Source organism: Trachurus japonicus, chromosome 3 (assembly GCF_045865225.1).
Source record: "Trachurus japonicus isolate A0001 chromosome 3, Traja_1.0".
Lineage (NCBI taxonomy): Eukaryota > Metazoa > Chordata > Actinopteri > Carangiformes > Carangidae > Trachurus > Trachurus japonicus.
The window spans coordinates 32053682-32069635 of NC_140909.1; the positions used below are offsets into that span (position 1 = coordinate 32053682).

The 15954-nt window shown below is 44.9% G+C and overlaps 1 protein-coding gene across 1 annotated transcript; it reads left to right on the forward strand.

Moving 5' to 3' along the window:
- Positions 1-378: 378 nt before the first annotated feature.
- jph3a (junctophilin 3a) lies at positions 379-15954 on the forward strand. The gene is made up of 5 exons (XM_085770521.1): positions 379-1817; positions 9477-10257; positions 10990-11114; positions 12003-13243; positions 14078-15954. The coding sequence occupies exons 1-5, from the start codon at positions 1436-1438 to the stop codon at positions 14156-14158; spliced, it is 2610 nt and encodes an 869-aa protein (XP_085626647.1). The 5' UTR covers positions 379-1435; the 3' UTR covers positions 14159-15954.

Here is a 15954-nt window from a genome sequence, read left to right on the forward strand (position 1 = left end):
TGTGGTCTTCACCGAAGCTCACTCAGCTGACAGTTACAGTCCATATGAGACAACAGTGAAAAAGACCAACAATTAGCTGGAGGGAAAGTGGCAGAGGGATCAATGGGCTCACAAAGCTCCAGTTATCAGGAAAACAGACTGCTGACTGACCAGATTTCAGTCTGGAAGGAGGAGTGTGAGAGAGTGAAATGAGGCTGGATAATTAGGAAAAGAAGGCTGTATCTCCACAGGGAGAGAGCAGTGAGCTCCGTACATGCAGCTATTCGCACCATCCCTCCGTCTCTATCTCTTTAAGAGCCCAGGGAAGGAGTGTGTGTTCAGTGTGTGTGTGTGTATGTGGGGGAGGGGTATTGGCTGGGGTGGAACAGTCCTGTAATGAGCAGATTTTAGAGAGAGCGAGAGAGGGAGAGATAGAAAGAGAAAGAGCGAGAGAGAGGCCGAAAAACAAGAGAGGGCAGATGACTTGGTGGAATTGGGATACAACAACAATCCAGATTTAGCCGAGCGCTGAAATGGAGACGACGAAGGGAAAAGGAGAGGAATAATTTTTTTTTCTGCTTGTGTTTTTTCTCTTCACACCCCGATCTTCAGGAGTGAGGCTCATCGGTAGATCACAGCGGAGCAGAGGGGAGAATTAAGAAGAGCCGAGGAGATATTCACACTCTGTTATGTCTGCTGAGGTGGAGGTGTGTGTGCAAGGCTGAGGCTGTGTGTGTGTTTGTGTGGTTATGGATGTGTGTCTCTGAGCGTTAGCCTGGATTGCTTGTTTCCAGGCCATGCTATAGAGAAATATCTTCAACTTCTCTGCTCCTCCAATTTTTTTTTTTTTTTTAATGGCATTCAAGTGCAGCAGCATCTCCGTCCTGTCTCCCTCTCTGCGTGCCGGTGCAGCGGGATGTGAGGATGCTCTAATGTCTGATTGAGCCGAGCTCAGTCGCTGCTGCTGCTGCTGCTGCCGCCGCCGCTCTGTGGGCCTCTGGGACTGCCGGAAAAGCCTAGGCCTCGCTTGTCTGGAGCGCCCCGCTGCACGGCCGAGGCGTCGGGCCAACGAGCTCCCTGGCTGCGAGGCTGCGTGGAGCAGGAAGGTGGAGGAGGAAGTGGAGGAGGAGGAGGATGAGAAGCACTCTGAGCCTGCATGCCCATGGGAAGCAGCATGCACAGCAGCTGCGTTCGTCACTCCAGACCCGTCGCTGAGGCTTAGATTGCTTCTCCATCGTCAGGTGATGCTCTTTGGGCCGCGTTCTGCTGTTTTTTACACCGAGGAGCCAGCGTCTTACACCCTAAACTAAACGGGAGTGGGAGAGTCGAGGCCCTGCACCTCCATGCTACCTGATTCAAACCGGGCCTCCTCCCTCCTTCCTCCCTCTGAGTGAACCGGGCCCTTGTTTTTTCTCTTTCTTGACATTCTAAGGATTTGCCTAAACCTGTTTCATGCATGTCCACTGGAGGCAGGTTTGACTTTGATGATGGGGGGTCGTACTGCGGGGGGTGGGAGCAGGGTAAGGCCCACGGCCGTGGGGTCTGCACGGGGCCCCAGGGTCAGGGCGAGTACGCGGGGGCCTGGAGCCACGGGTTCGAGGTCCTGGGCGTGTACACGTGGCCCAGCGGGAACAGCTACCAAGGCACCTGGGCGCAGGGCAAGCGGCATGGCATCGGAGTGGAGAGCAAGGGCCGCTGGGAGTACAGAGGGGAGTGGACACAGGGGTTCAAAGGCCGCTACGGGCAGCTGGAGAGCACGGCCAGCGGGGCCCGGTACGAGGGGACGTGGAGCAACGGTCTGCAGGATGGATACGGCACTGAAACCTACTCCGACGGAGGTAAGGCTGCTGAATGAAATCGGCACCTGTCAGAGCCACGTTACACCCCCAGTGTCGTCCCGGTGCTGCCGCCTTCACCTCACACTCCAGTGTAGAGACCAGATTTAGCCATTAGCTAAACATCTCCACTGACTCTCTGGCTGAAAGTGGAGCGACTTGCTTACTGTAACAAATCTCCAACGTAGACTACATAAATAACATGTAGGTCACATCCACAGCCATGGATTGAATTAAGGGGCACGAGCCCAGGGGCCTCAGGGGTCACAGGGTCCCTGGGGGGTCGTATTTGGTATAGTGTGCTGTGGCATTTAGTAGCCTATAATGTATGTGCAGAGGAGTGTGGATGTGCTATGGCAGGAGGAAGACAGCTTCTCTTCATCTCCAGTGTGAAGTAAATCCTGAAGTTCAGCTGAAAGAGCAGCTGCAGAGTTTTACTAACAACTACAGGGGAACAAAAAAAATATTTCTGAGAGATGCAAGAAGACTAGAAACACGGTATTTGTGCACATGTTGTGTTCCTAAGGTCCGGGGGTCTTGCACCAAGTGTAGATCTGGAGATCTCGGCCCGTGCCAACATGTCCACAGTGGGTGGGCTGTCATAGGGACAGATCACCTTCACACTGGCCCACTGACCACCCTTTGTTATTAGATGAGCAGAAAACAACAGACAGGCTGCAGGCGTCAAAAGGAGGACGTGTGTGTCTAATATTAGAAATTAAACCATGCTGAAATATCATCACTCCTGTTTGGAGACACAGCGGTTTATAAAAACACCCCCACCCCCCTCCCTCTCTGCATCTCACCCTCTGTGCTGTGAGGTCTCCATGGTAACGGGAGACAGCAGGTCAGCGTGTCACTAGGGACCAGTTCGCCATCTCTGATTGGCTGTTCGCCTCTGTCAGTCTCTGTGTTTTTTTTAATGACTTCGGGGGTTTGTAATCTAGGCCGTTTGATAACGGACGCCCGCACCGCCCGCCTCCGAGCTCCGAGTACCGCGCAGGACCCGGATGATGGAGATGGAGAGCGAGGTCAATAAGTGATGCAGCGGGAGTGAACACACGGTGTATTTGCGTGTGTGTGTGTGTGTTGGTGCTGCTGCTGCATCGAAGGTGGAGGTGGTTTACCGGGCGGGTGGAGGCTTCTCAGCACGAGCATTAAGGTTACCTCCGTACACCTGCTGTTTTAACTGTGACTGTAAAAAAAAAAAAGACAGAAAGAAAGAAAGAAAAAACAACAGGAGAGGGAAACCTGAAAAAAGACTGCGTCACGCGACAGCTCTGCTCCCCGCTTCCGCTCACGTGGAAGACCGCCGACAGATGAATATAGCACGCACGAGCTGACACATTTTCCACAACCCAATAAATGTGCAGGACGCTGCTTTCCTTAAACACACACACGAGCTATAGGGTCTGTCAACAGAGCGCGTGCTTATTAAAATGATAACACTCTAATAATAAAAAAACATTTAAAAAAAATAATTAAAAAAAGAAATAAACATCTTACAGCTGAGCCACATAAAGTCTCGTGCACTTACGCACAGCTCCGCCAACCGCCAGACGGTCTTGGTCTGGTTTCAGCACCGCGGACAGCTCCGGGTCAGTCCTGAAGTAGCCTACAGAGAAAACAGCGAAAAGATCGCCCGCCTTTAAACGTTTACAGAGGGTGAAAGAAAAAAACAACAACAACACCCTCTTCGAATTATATTTAAAGTACCAAAATAAGTTAAAGTGAAATGTCGATGTACCAGTTGATGCTTTACTTTATTGTTGTTGCTGCTCGTTTTAAGCACCGAGGCCACAGTTAGCTTAGCTAGGTTAGTGTGCAGTAACTCTCCAGAGAGAATGTTCATCGGCTTGAAAAAAAAAAAAAAACTTTTTGTTTTTATTTTACCTCTTTGGGCTTTAAAGCTGATCATTGACGGTTGGCATTCTGTTTAGGTCACATCTGCAACCTAACTGCAGCAATTATAAGAAAATGTGGAAAACCGAAATAGCATGTGGAGTTTGCATGTTCTTGTGCCTGCATGGGTTCTCTCCTGGTTCTTCTACACATTTTCCAAAGATATGCACACTAGGTCTGTCTCTATATATCACCCCTGTGATACACTGGCGACATGCCCTTGCCCAATGACAACCGGGATTGGCTCCAGCCTCCCCTAATGGATGGATGTTAAAAGATGTACTCCATGAACATATACCTCATCACTGTGGTAAATCTTGCTTTTTAGATTGTGGAGCCTTAGAGCATGAAGAAAATAGTTCTCTGTGATTAAAATGAAAAAAAAAGCTGTAGTGAATATCAAAATATGAATACACAGAAAGTAATAAAAAAAACAACAACATTAGATTTGACTAGAGTAAACAGAACCACAGAGTTTGGTTTCAGCACCATGGACAGCTCCACCCACCAACAGTGGTGTTCCCAGCTGTTCCAGCCTACACAGGCATTATACAGCTCGTATATATTTAGCTACTGTATATAGAAATCTGTTTTTGCAGGAAGTAAACAAGACAGTCAATGCTCCTGACTATTTTTGCAAACAGGAAATTATATAATACCTGCGACTAATGAACAGCACTCAAACTGAGAAATTAACTTTTAGCAGACTGTAACAAAAACTAGGCAAAGTTTTCAGGCATGTTTTGTTTCCCAGGTCTTAAAGTGGGAGTTCAAGTACTGGAGTACTTGATTTTAAAAATACTCAAGTATTCAAAAGTGCATGTCTGTCAACCCACTGTTGTATTGTTCCAGAGTGTATTTACAGAACCTAATGACTCTGAAATGACCTACGAAGGCACCAAATGACTGTATAACCTGTAGAAAAAAAAGCTTTCAGATATGATACAAACCCAATAGCAATGGCCATAAAAACAAATCAGAATCAACAAAACGAGCTATTGTTGTTTTATATTGTTGGCCCTTTAGGCATTGGTGGGGCTTTTAAGGACAGCAAACTTTTAAAACATAATGATTCAAAAAGTATTCTTAATTCAGAAATGAAAATGCCAATTACTGACAGTGGAAAGGTTGGCTGTGATTGGTGTGAAGAAAACAGTGTATGGTCAAATGCATTTTCAAAATCAATGAAGAAAATTCATTCCGCACATTAAAAGCTTTGCTTCTTTTACATGTAAGTCATTCGTTTCCAAAGCAAATAATAATCAATTAATGTTCACATAACTGAAAAATATCGTGCACTATTATAGCAGAAGTAAGCGATCCGGTCGTTTTGGCTAACTTTCTGTCAGCCGATGGAGTTAGCAGTCCCCGCCCTCGTCATGATCTATTGGTCCTCGTCCCTACGTCACCACATTCACGCGCATCCCTTGGCTGCACACACAGAGAGGACCGCCCCTTTATGCCATTCTCTCTCCTCATTGGATAAAGGTTGTAGGATACAAGGAAAGTTTTCTCCTCGGCTTACAGCAGAGCAGAGAGTGACTGACAGACCCGTGTTTCAGACCAAACACTCTATATAAGTGATTGCTGTCGGAAGATATAACTATTTAAGACTTATATTAACACAAACTTTCCGCTTACTTCTGCTTTAAGTAAATATTTAATCTGAGAATAATGCCACACAAATGCACTCAAAAATCGTCATCTTAATCTTCATGTTGACTGAGTTTACTTAATGTGATCAAGTGAAAGCACCAAATGCTAAAAACCTGCTTAGAGTCAGTAGTCGCGGAGGAAGACACAGCCTCCACCTTAAATGTTTTGTTTGTTTTTTACAATTTCTTTATTAGGTGACAATACATCAGTGGTGTGCTGCCCCATCTGTGAATGATGCTTTAAGGCTATTATGATTTCAGTTGAGATTATCAGATACATTTTGCTTGTGACTGTGGTCCAGAAACACCTGGAAAAGCATTTTACTGTCTGAGTGTAATTTAGAGAGTGACTAAGAAGACATGGGTGGTTCCTCTTCAAAAATCAATATCCACTGATGTCAAATCAGCTTATTCAAGTGATGTTTTTGGATGATGATTTATATGGCTCATTGTGACAAAGTCACAGTCAGTTATCACCCAACTTCTCAAAAGGTATTTGCCCCCTGTAGCTCATAGATTTGCATTTACAGCCCACTGGCCCACTGTTTTACTCCTACCACTCTGAAAGCCAACAGCAGCAGGAAGCTGTTTTCAGAGAAAAGGCTGATCTAAAATACAGTGTTTGCCAGCTGTGCCAGTCTATCATTTATTAAAAGCAGTGCATGTGCAAAGAGTTGGTCAGGGCAGACGGTGGTACTGCAAAACACACAACTGTCACAATGGAGACTGCAGCTCAAAACCTTGTCCTGCATTTAGCCAACAACAGTGGTGGATTTATCAATGTTAGTATACATGTGAAGTCATTGTGAACTTGTATAGGTGTAATAATGTTTCCTTCAAAACATTTTACTTTTGCAGTTTAGTTGTAATTTATAGGAGACACAATGAACACAGTGGAGGATTTTACAGCCCCCCAAAAAGAGATAATATTCCTCTCAGGTGCTAGTGGAGACCAAAAGTAAATAGAAAGGGTCTTGTGGACTTACAGATGGCCAGACACATGAGTCCTGATTAATTGAACTGTTTCTCTATTTGCTGGATGAGTTAATAGAAAGGTTTGCTTACAATGTTGTATTCCCAGTTTCTTCTTCTGCCGACAAATATGTAATATCTGTGCTGTTTTCATGCAGCAAAGATAAAGCAATTGAGCATGCACGTTTGATTTTGTTAACTAGTGTTTATGATCATGTGGATTATAAATCCAAGACTGGAAATTACTACAAATGAGCTGCTGTAGATTTCTCCATTTTGCTGCTGGCACTAGTTACAATAAGGAGGACTCAAGGTGCACAGGGATAAGAGTGTGATCAATGTGATGATTTGTCAATCAGAGCCAAGAATAGAGAAAAATATATTGCATAAAAAAACGTGACGTACTATCAAATTAAAACCAATCTGCCAATCTTGTGATCGTAAGATTATTTGCTGTTTTGAAAAGTACCTAAACAGTTAATCAATTCATCAAAATGGTTGATGATTACATTGAAAACTCTCTTGGACATTTTTCACACTGGATTCACTGACAGCCCTGCTCTCATTTGGCTGAGTGAGGGGGTCGTGTCAGGACAAACTGAGGCTGAACCCAGATTATATGAAGGAAGAGTAGACAGCTGTTAAATGCCTTTCATGACATGAAACTCTGTAGCTTTGTCAGCAGGAACGTCTGCCGCCGAGCTCTCCACTAAATGAAACTGACAAGCCACAAGTTAAACAGGAAGCTGTCGGGGTTCCTGCCCAGAAACATGAGACACTGGATCTCCTTCATCTCTAGTTCCAACCACCTCCGGCGTTTGAGGAAAGATAGAGAGTGTGAGATGTTGCCCCCTCTCTACAGCAGACTTGCTTTGTTTTAAAGTTTCTCCAGGGAGCTCTCGTCCATCCAGGAGGTCTGGGCGTGTAGGCTACTGCAGTTTGTTGGTCAGTGGTGATGGACAGGAGGGTCTGTTGTTGGTGGATTTAAAGGGACAACGAGGAGTTTCTATTTGGTTATAAAAAAGCCTCACGTTAATGTGGATGAATCTACGCTACCCACACTTGTTAATGGGCCCATTTTCGATAAATATATCGTTTTGTCTCTATGTATCGTTATTTTGTTATTATTAGTGGTGGCGGAGATGCTGACAGACCCGTGTTTCGGACCAAACACTCTATGTAAGTGATTGCTGTCGGAAGATATAACTATTTAAGACTTATATTAACACAAATATTCCGCTTATACTTCTGCTTTCATTCTTGATGAATGAAAACATGAGTCTGTCTTGCGCCGGTCAAAGAATTTCACGGTGCGCACGGAGGCTCATAAATGTAGTGTGAAAACGCTTTGCTTTTCCAAAACTCCTCATTGTCCCTTTAAATGTGTGTCAATCCAAAAGGTTTTTATTTCTGATCATTTTTGGGAATTGGGAGGAAGACTGACAAGGGGAATTTTTGAGTAACCAGCCTACTTTAATGTTTGAGAGATGGTGAAACTGTCGAACTGTTGGCTCACTCGCTTCCTGCGATGTAGTGTGTTGGTTTGCTTTCCACACACCCCCTCCGTCTAATCGGCAAAATCTTAAACAGCTCAGGCATGAAGATTCACTTCATAGACACTACTGCTTGGTCTTTTTTTTTTTTTTTTAGAAAGCGCACATGTACTTTCCTGCAGTCTGGGGAATGCCAAATATCTGTTTTTATATTCTGTGTGTTTCAAGTGTTTCTTTTGATTTATTTTCACAGTTTTATCGTGGCACCAATATGCTTCAGTTTGGCACTGGGATATTTCAAAGATTTTTTTTCTGGCATTGTGGAGCCACCACACAAACCTTTACACACAGGAATTATAAATACATCTGTTGCTTGGCACACAATTGTTGACATTTTTGGCTGATAGAAGGATAAAGTAAAGTAAAGAGCCTTTACAAATACACAAATACAAATTAGCACTAGTGTATTAGGACATCAACACACCAGTGGTAATATAACATAGATACGACTGTGGAGTCCTGCATTGAGTCATACCCATGTGAAGTTTTTATCGATGAACTTATTGAATTATGCGACACGGGAATATATTTGTGATAACACCGTCTCTCTGAGAAGAGAGAAAAAAAACACACATTAAAAACGATATATATGTGGCAAATCAAAACCCAGCCCTGTGCCAACTTGAGCTACTGACTGCTACTGTGAAAACAGTGTTTCCACCAGGCTCAAAGATTACAACTGTGCCACATGTGCAACTAAAACATTTTTTCCAGGGACAGAGATCAGCAGAGCCACTTTTATGTGATGCTGGTTGTTTCTTTGCTTCTTTGTTTGTTTGTTTTTCTGACTCTGAAAACTACAGTAGTACAGTGGAAATAGATCAGCCAGCTCAGTGGCCCTCTGAAACTGTACACAAGCACATGTGGTGCTACACACCATGTCAGCCTCATGGTCCTGGTGGAGGGAAAGTCAGAGTTTCAGCAAAGACATTAGGCTTCATACTCTGAGGACCATGAATGCATGTGGTTGTTAAACCAACACTAAGTAACTTTTCAACCTTCATATAATATTTTCATAACTTTTGTGATGGTGCATCGACTTACAACAGGTTGAATGACACCTCTGTCATGGCCTGAGGGGGTCTGTATCATTATGGTCTGTATCAGCTTCACTGGCACTAAGCAGCTTTGAGGAGCATGGTAGGAACCCGGCTCTCACTTAAGTTTCACTTTCACTTTTGCGAGTCACGATGAGGAGGGAGCAGCAATGCGGCACCTTTCCGTTGGATTGTGTATATGTGTTTACTGAGAAATGATCCGCTGGAAACAGAAACTTAGTTTGGACGTCTTCTGTTAATTTCCATGCACCGGGAGATCAGGATGTTTACGGTGCTACGCGCTAGTGCTCATGGGAAATGGAGTCTCCCTTCAGGCAAAACACTACCGCTTTGGGCCACTGGTGCCGCCAAACTCAACCAATATTGAAAGTTCTTTAGTACTGCTTTAAAATATTCAAATCCGGCCCGGAGAAGTAGACCGACAGACTTCACCATCACACTTCTAGCATGACAAAAAAGTAGGGAGAAAACTCCCATAAGCACTTGTTCTGTTCTGTATCTGACCCCCAGTTTGTTTTTCAGGAACCTACCAAGGCCAGTGGCTTGGGGGGATGCGTCATGGCTATGGCGTGCGGCAGAGTGTACCGTACGGCATGGCGGCCGTCATCCTCTTCCCTCTGCGAACATCCATAAACTCCCTCCGCTCAGAGCACAGCCACGGCCCTCCGGCCGTACTGGAGGACGGCAACGTCCCCACACCCACAGACAGCGTGGTGGCTGGGCTGGCCGGGAGCCCGGTGGGCCGAGGTGGGTTTGCTCTGACGGCTCCGAGTGAAGCCGAACGCCAGAGAAAGAGAAAAGGCCGTTTCCGCCAGTCCATCCTGAGTGGCCTGAAGCTGCGACGTTCTGAGTCCAAAAGCTCTTTGGCCAGTCAGCTCAGCAAGCAGAGCTCCTTCTGCAGCGAGGCCGGTATGAGCACCGTCAGCTCTGCTGCGTCCGACATCCACTCCAACGTCAGTGAGAGTGAGCAAGGCGCCCCTGTGGACGCCACTGTCACAGAAATGTACGCCGGCGAGTGGCGAAGTGACCAGAGGGCAGGCTGGGGAGTGAGTCGGCGCTCAGACGGTCTGCATTACACAGGTGAATGGGCGGCGAACAAGCGGCACGGGTACGGCTGCACCACCTTCCCGGATGGTACCAAGGAGGAAGGGAAGTACAAGCAGAACGTGCTAGTGAGTGGAAAACGCAAGAACCTGATTCCACTGAGGGCCAGTAAGATCAGAGAGAAGGTGGACAGAGCTGTGGAGGCTGCTGAGAAGGCTGCAGGCACCGCCAAGGACAAAGCTGCCATTGCAATGTCAAGGTAAGAGATTACTTTACTCTGAAAACAGATTTTCAGTTTTGTGCGACACCCACTGAGGTCCTTCATGTATCTCTTACAAATGCATAATAAGATGATTAAAATTATGAAATCATGTTTTCTCTGCAAAAATCATCACAATATCTATATCCCTCTCAGTTAAATTTGTACTTAAAGCAGGAGTAAGCGGAATGTTTGTGTTAATATTAGTCTTAAATAGTTATATATCTTCCGACAGCAATCACTTATATAGAGTGTTTGGTCCAAAACACGGGTCTGTCAGTCACTCTGCTCTGCTGTAAGCCGAGGAGAAAACTTTTCTTGTATCCTACAACCTTTATCCAATGAGGAGAGAGAACGGCATAAAGGGGCGGTCCTCTCTGTGTGTGCAGCCAAGGGATGCGCGTGAATGTGGTGACGTAGGGACGAGGGCGGGGACTGCTAACTCCATCGACTGACAGGAAGTTAGCCAAAACCACCGGATCGCTTACTCCTGCTTTAAGTACAAAACTTGAGTTGACTTAGTTATGTTTCATTACTGCACAAGACGACAGTACAAAAATACAATTTCTAAGTTTCAATGAATGTAGTTACATCTTGTCATATTTCCCGGATGTGATTTCACAAAAGTGTTCAGAGTACATGTGGCCTAAATAAGCAGAATAACTTGACTTGAGAATAAACAATAACCTTTAAAGCCTGTCTGACTGTGGTGTTTCCACCTGTCCTGTTCAGGATGAGCCATGCTCGGGGGAAGGCGGAGGCAGCTGAGGGCGTGGCACAGAAGGCGATGGAGGAGTGTCGACTGGCCCGGATAGCTGCCAAAGAGCTCTCCCCCTCCTTCCACATCTATGGGAATGGTGAGTGGACAACAAACACAAAAATTAAACTCCAAGTCGGACCTTTAACAGTCTATTCATTTGGATATTATTTACCACTAACTTTCAGGTGTGGTATGGTGTTGTTGATATTTATAGATATCTATGATTTCACTGACATGCTGATTATGATTATTAATTAAGAATAATAATTGCATAATCTGATAATATAATAATATACTGATCATGTAATGACTGTAATGGACTGATGAAGTACTGAGCCAACTGGGCTCAGATCCAGGATCCAGGGGCCCCTTGAACCTTTGAGTGCTGGCCCTTATAGACCCATTCAGCCCAGGAGCTTCAGTATCAAATGTTATTATTTCACCAGGAACAGTCAAAAATAACCACAAAGAGGTAAAGAAAAGTTTAGAAGGCTACAAAAAAGCAACCTAGGCTAGATGATCAATATATCAATATAAACATATTGATTATGAGGCTTTATATATATATATATATATATATATCTCCTTTTATATCCTTTTAATATGACCGTTAATATACAATATAATTGCACAACATCCACATAAAAATGTCTTTACATATCTGACCTTATATATCTTTGGCATACACAAGTATGGAAAATGTGGATTTACAGTGTGCACTCAGCTCAGTGTTTGATCATAATAAAATCATAATAAACATCAAGGATTAGCCTTTGAGAATTCAAACTAAATCAAGTGTATTCACTTCCATAATCCTCTCTAAGCCAACAGTGATTGCATGCACAAGACCCAGTCTGTATGCAGCCTGCTCTCCCTTTGTGACTCTGCATGCTAATAACACTGACACACACTGTAGGTCTGATGGACTTGCAGTGGATCGGTGCCAAGTCGCTTCATTGCTGCTATTCTCCAACTGTTTTCATAGGGCTCGAATGTCAAAGGCCCAAGCACCAGGATGCCAAGGACAAAGACCATGAGGTCATCTCCACAGGAACAGACAGTCCAGAGCTGTGCACTCCGGACACCACGCCGCCTGTAATAACACCTGATCTCAGCCCTGTGCTGAGCGTACCCACCTCACCCCCCCACAGCCCACCCAAGCACGCCCATCGCCCCAGAAATGCTTGCTTCATGCGCCAGAGTGCCGTGGACGATCAGGGCGGGGCAGAGATCCAGGTGCTTGTGGAGGGGCGGGGGGTGGATCTGCCAAGGGGAGGGGCTAACAATTGGACTGATGACATGTACCCAGAGCGAGGGGGCAGCAGCCGCTCCACCACACCTTCGCTTCTGGAGGAGCAGGAGGGCCAGATCAACGGCCATGAGCAAGCCCCTGTGTCCAATCACAAACCAAGGGAGAAATCCTTGTCCAATCACAAGTCCCGGGAGCACGCTTCCTCCTACAGAGCTTGGGAGCACTCCTTGTCCAACCAAAAGTCCTCCAAGCATGCCTCTTCCAATCACAAGTCAAGAGAGTACTCATCCTCCAATCACAAAACATGGGATCATTCCTCCACCAATCACAAGGCCTGCGAGCATGTCTCTTCCAACTACAAGCCGCAGGTGCACATTTTGTCCAATCACAAAGCCTTGGAACATAACATGTCCAATCACAAGACTTCTGAGCATGCTTCTTCCAATCACAAATCCCAAGATTATATTTCCTCTAATCACAATGCAAAGGACCATGTCTCCTCTAGTTATAACCCTCGAGAGCATGTCTACTCCAACCACCATCCAAAGCAGCACAACCCCTCCAACCACAAGCTTAATGAGCATGCTGTAATCGACCAAAGGCTAGATGGCCTCACAGTGGGCTGGACTGCTGAAAGCACCCTTAGGTGGAGCCCCGCCCACTCGCGCCTCACGGAGCAGGATGAGGAGAGGATGAACGACTATACCGTTGACATGAGGCTCCAGTGTCCGGACTCACAGACACCTAGGGGCCAGGAGTCCCCCGCCCACAAAAACAACAGGCTGCGATCCCGAGGCCTTCGGCCGGTCAGAGAAGGATCCATGGACTCTGTACAGATGCTGGACAACCTGAATGTGGGGGCAGAGCTGGAGGAGTGGCCGCTGCACAGGGACCTCACCCTCTCCCCACCCCTCAAGTCTCAGCCCATCACTCTGGAGCAGGACGGAGAGCAACTCACCCTCAAATCAAACTCAGTAAGTCTCGCTGCCTGTTTATCGTAACATGCAAAGTCCACAGTTAGAGTGCTAGCTCTAATGACCAACCATTAAAGGGGGAGTGCAATATTTTTTTAAAAGTTAGATGGAAGTATTGGTGCCATTTTCATGTCTGTACATTAATTGCAAAACTTTTGTTTCTATCAATCCAATTCAGTAGGAAAGAAATATAGACAGCATAATGCAAAAAAGAAATATATATATACTATATGTGTGTGCGTGTGCGTGTGCGTGTGCGTGTGCGTGTGTGTGTGTGTGTGTGCGTGTGTGTGTTAAAAATGTGCTAATTTGCATACATTTCCAGAACCGAAATCTGAACATTGGATAAAGCTACTTTCAAAATTTTTGTTTTATTTTGTTGACATGTTAGAGTCACAGGGGAAATAAAATGTCAGGAATAAAGTGTAACATAAATAAATAATATATCAACAAACCCCTCTGTAAAATACAGAAAGGGATAAAACTGGATGGTTTGGTGTGCTGCTGAAGTGGAGATTTCTGGCTCGGAGTCTGAGGAAAAACTCATTTTGAGAAAACGGCCCTTAAAGACTTGTAAAATTCCATAGATTGTTATTGTCAATCGTACTTTTACGATTTGCACCTGTCTACACCTGAGCAAAGTCATAATGCCGCACAAGTTTCAACTTTATGAAATATCATCTGCTGTTCGTGTGCAGGTTTTTACAAAACTAATCAAATTACCAACTGATAATCAATCATACTTAGATTGCCATCTGTACTAATAGGCGTAATGTGTTTCTTTTCTAGCTGCATTGCACTGACGGCTTCTTTTCTCCTCTCTTGTCTCCTCAGGGCTCCAGCTCTATTCTGGTGGTTATGGTCATTTTACTCAATATTGGAGTAGCCATTCTTTTCATTCACTTCTTTATTTAAGCTTATACAGGTATGATCTACTAAGACTTATTGATAATTACAGTATATTATATTATTACTTAATAAGACGGACGTTCTGCCTATTCGACTGGAGCCCACAGCCCGAGTGACGGACACAGCAGAGCCTTTCTATTGTTGCTACTGGTCTTTCCACTTCTGTTGAAGCCCATTTCTGTTTCTCTGAGAGCACCGTTCCTTTTCAAGATACTTATTTTGAGCTTGCAACCATAGAAGAAAAGAAAGGTGATTGGAGTCACGGGAGAGTAAAGAGCGCAGCTTTAAACTAGTGTGGTGGTGTAACGGGACGCACATGCATGGGCGTCCATCACGTTCGGACTGGAGATGGCACAGGCAGCTTTGCCCATTTTTCCATTACTCTAGATGAGAATATAGCAAACCCCTGGCTTCCTGGTTATCATGATGTACATGCTAACCAAGAGCAAGACACACACACTTCATCCTGAACCCCCTCTTCATTTGCCTTTCAACCCTTTCCCCTCTCAGTCCAGTCCACCAGTCTCTAATCCCCCAATGCCCTCACACTATGCTACATACAGAACTATGCTGCAAGAGTAGATCCATTTTAAAGGGCTCCGTCATTATTCTTTTCTTTTTTCCACTACGAACTACATGAACACACACAACCATTGCATGAGGCTGTGTGGGGTTTTAAAAGTGCATTTTCTATCCCTTTAACATCACTGTTCTGTCTTCATTTGTAACGCACTCCATCCTGAGTATCACCTCTTGTCACCGCACCTGTCGACAGAGATTTGGGAATCACTTGCCATCCAACCAAATCACAGAATCTGAGCGGAATCAGATTCACGTTTGATTCGCGGATCAAACGTCAGCGACCAACATCGAGACCCACGAGCCTAAATCCTCCAGGGACTTCCTGAATTTTATTGTAAGTGAAGTGAAATTTTATGTCGACCCACACAGACACACATTCGCACGCAAAAAAAACAAAAAAAAACAGATTAAAAAAAGAGAAAGAAACACATAAAACAAATTTAACTGCTGACATACTGAGGAGGATTCAGCCTTGCCCCTTTGTACAGCCTAGAGACTGTTATGTTATAACCACTAATTCTACTATATATGTGTATGTGTCATTATTATTCAAGTTTGTTACTTTTTGCAGTTTGCAAGACAGAGAGAATGCTGAGTGCCTCGTATTTATTCATTTTCAGTCTCAAATTTATTTAAAAACCCTAACCCTGGATAAAACACCCCGACGTGGGCAGGCTAAGAGGAGGGGAATGCCCTTCGACATAAAGAAAGGTGACCCTCCAACCCACCCCCACCCCCCCCACACACACAAACCTTCCTCTACACCCTGAAATGGCATGCACTGTTTTGTCTCTCTCTCCCAGTCCCCCTTTTGGACCAGTCAAAAAGGGAAAAATGGGGTTTCTACAGTGTCATTTCCAGACACTTTTTGGGCCGGATGAGATTTTTTTCAGCATGTTTGTTTAGCCTGCTCAATCTGGTGTCAGTTTGTGAGTTTCTCCCTCTCGTCTCTTTTATCCAGCAACACAAGGCTACATGAGACATGGAGAGCAGTGTAAAATAAACGCTAGCTTTTAACTCTCAGTGGATACCGACAATGTCCTGAGTTTATGAATGATATAAAAAGAAACTCTCTGCTACTGTATGTTTTATACTTCGCACCCAGTGGCATCATCATGTTGTGACATCATTGCATGCCCGAGCATGCTCTTTCTTACTCTTTGGTTTATGAGGTTGTTTCGAAGTTAATGTGGAGAAAATAATGAAATGTTTGAAATTAA

What these genes read in the sequence shown, in the direction of transcription:
- jph3a (XM_085770521.1), top strand. Translation starts at nt 1,436, where the DNA reads ATGTCCACTGGAGGCAGGTTTGACTTTGATGATGGGGGGTCGTACTGC. An exon ending in TGAAACCTACTCCGACGGAG is followed by an intron (nt 1,818 to 9,476) that starts GTAAGGCTGCTG and finishes TTTGTTTTTCAG; the next exon opens with GAACCTACCAAGGCCAGTGG. An exon ending in CTTCCACATCTATGGGAATG is followed by an intron (nt 11,115 to 12,002) that starts GTGAGTGGACAA and finishes CTGTTTTCATAG; the next exon opens with GGCTCGAATGTCAAAGGCCC.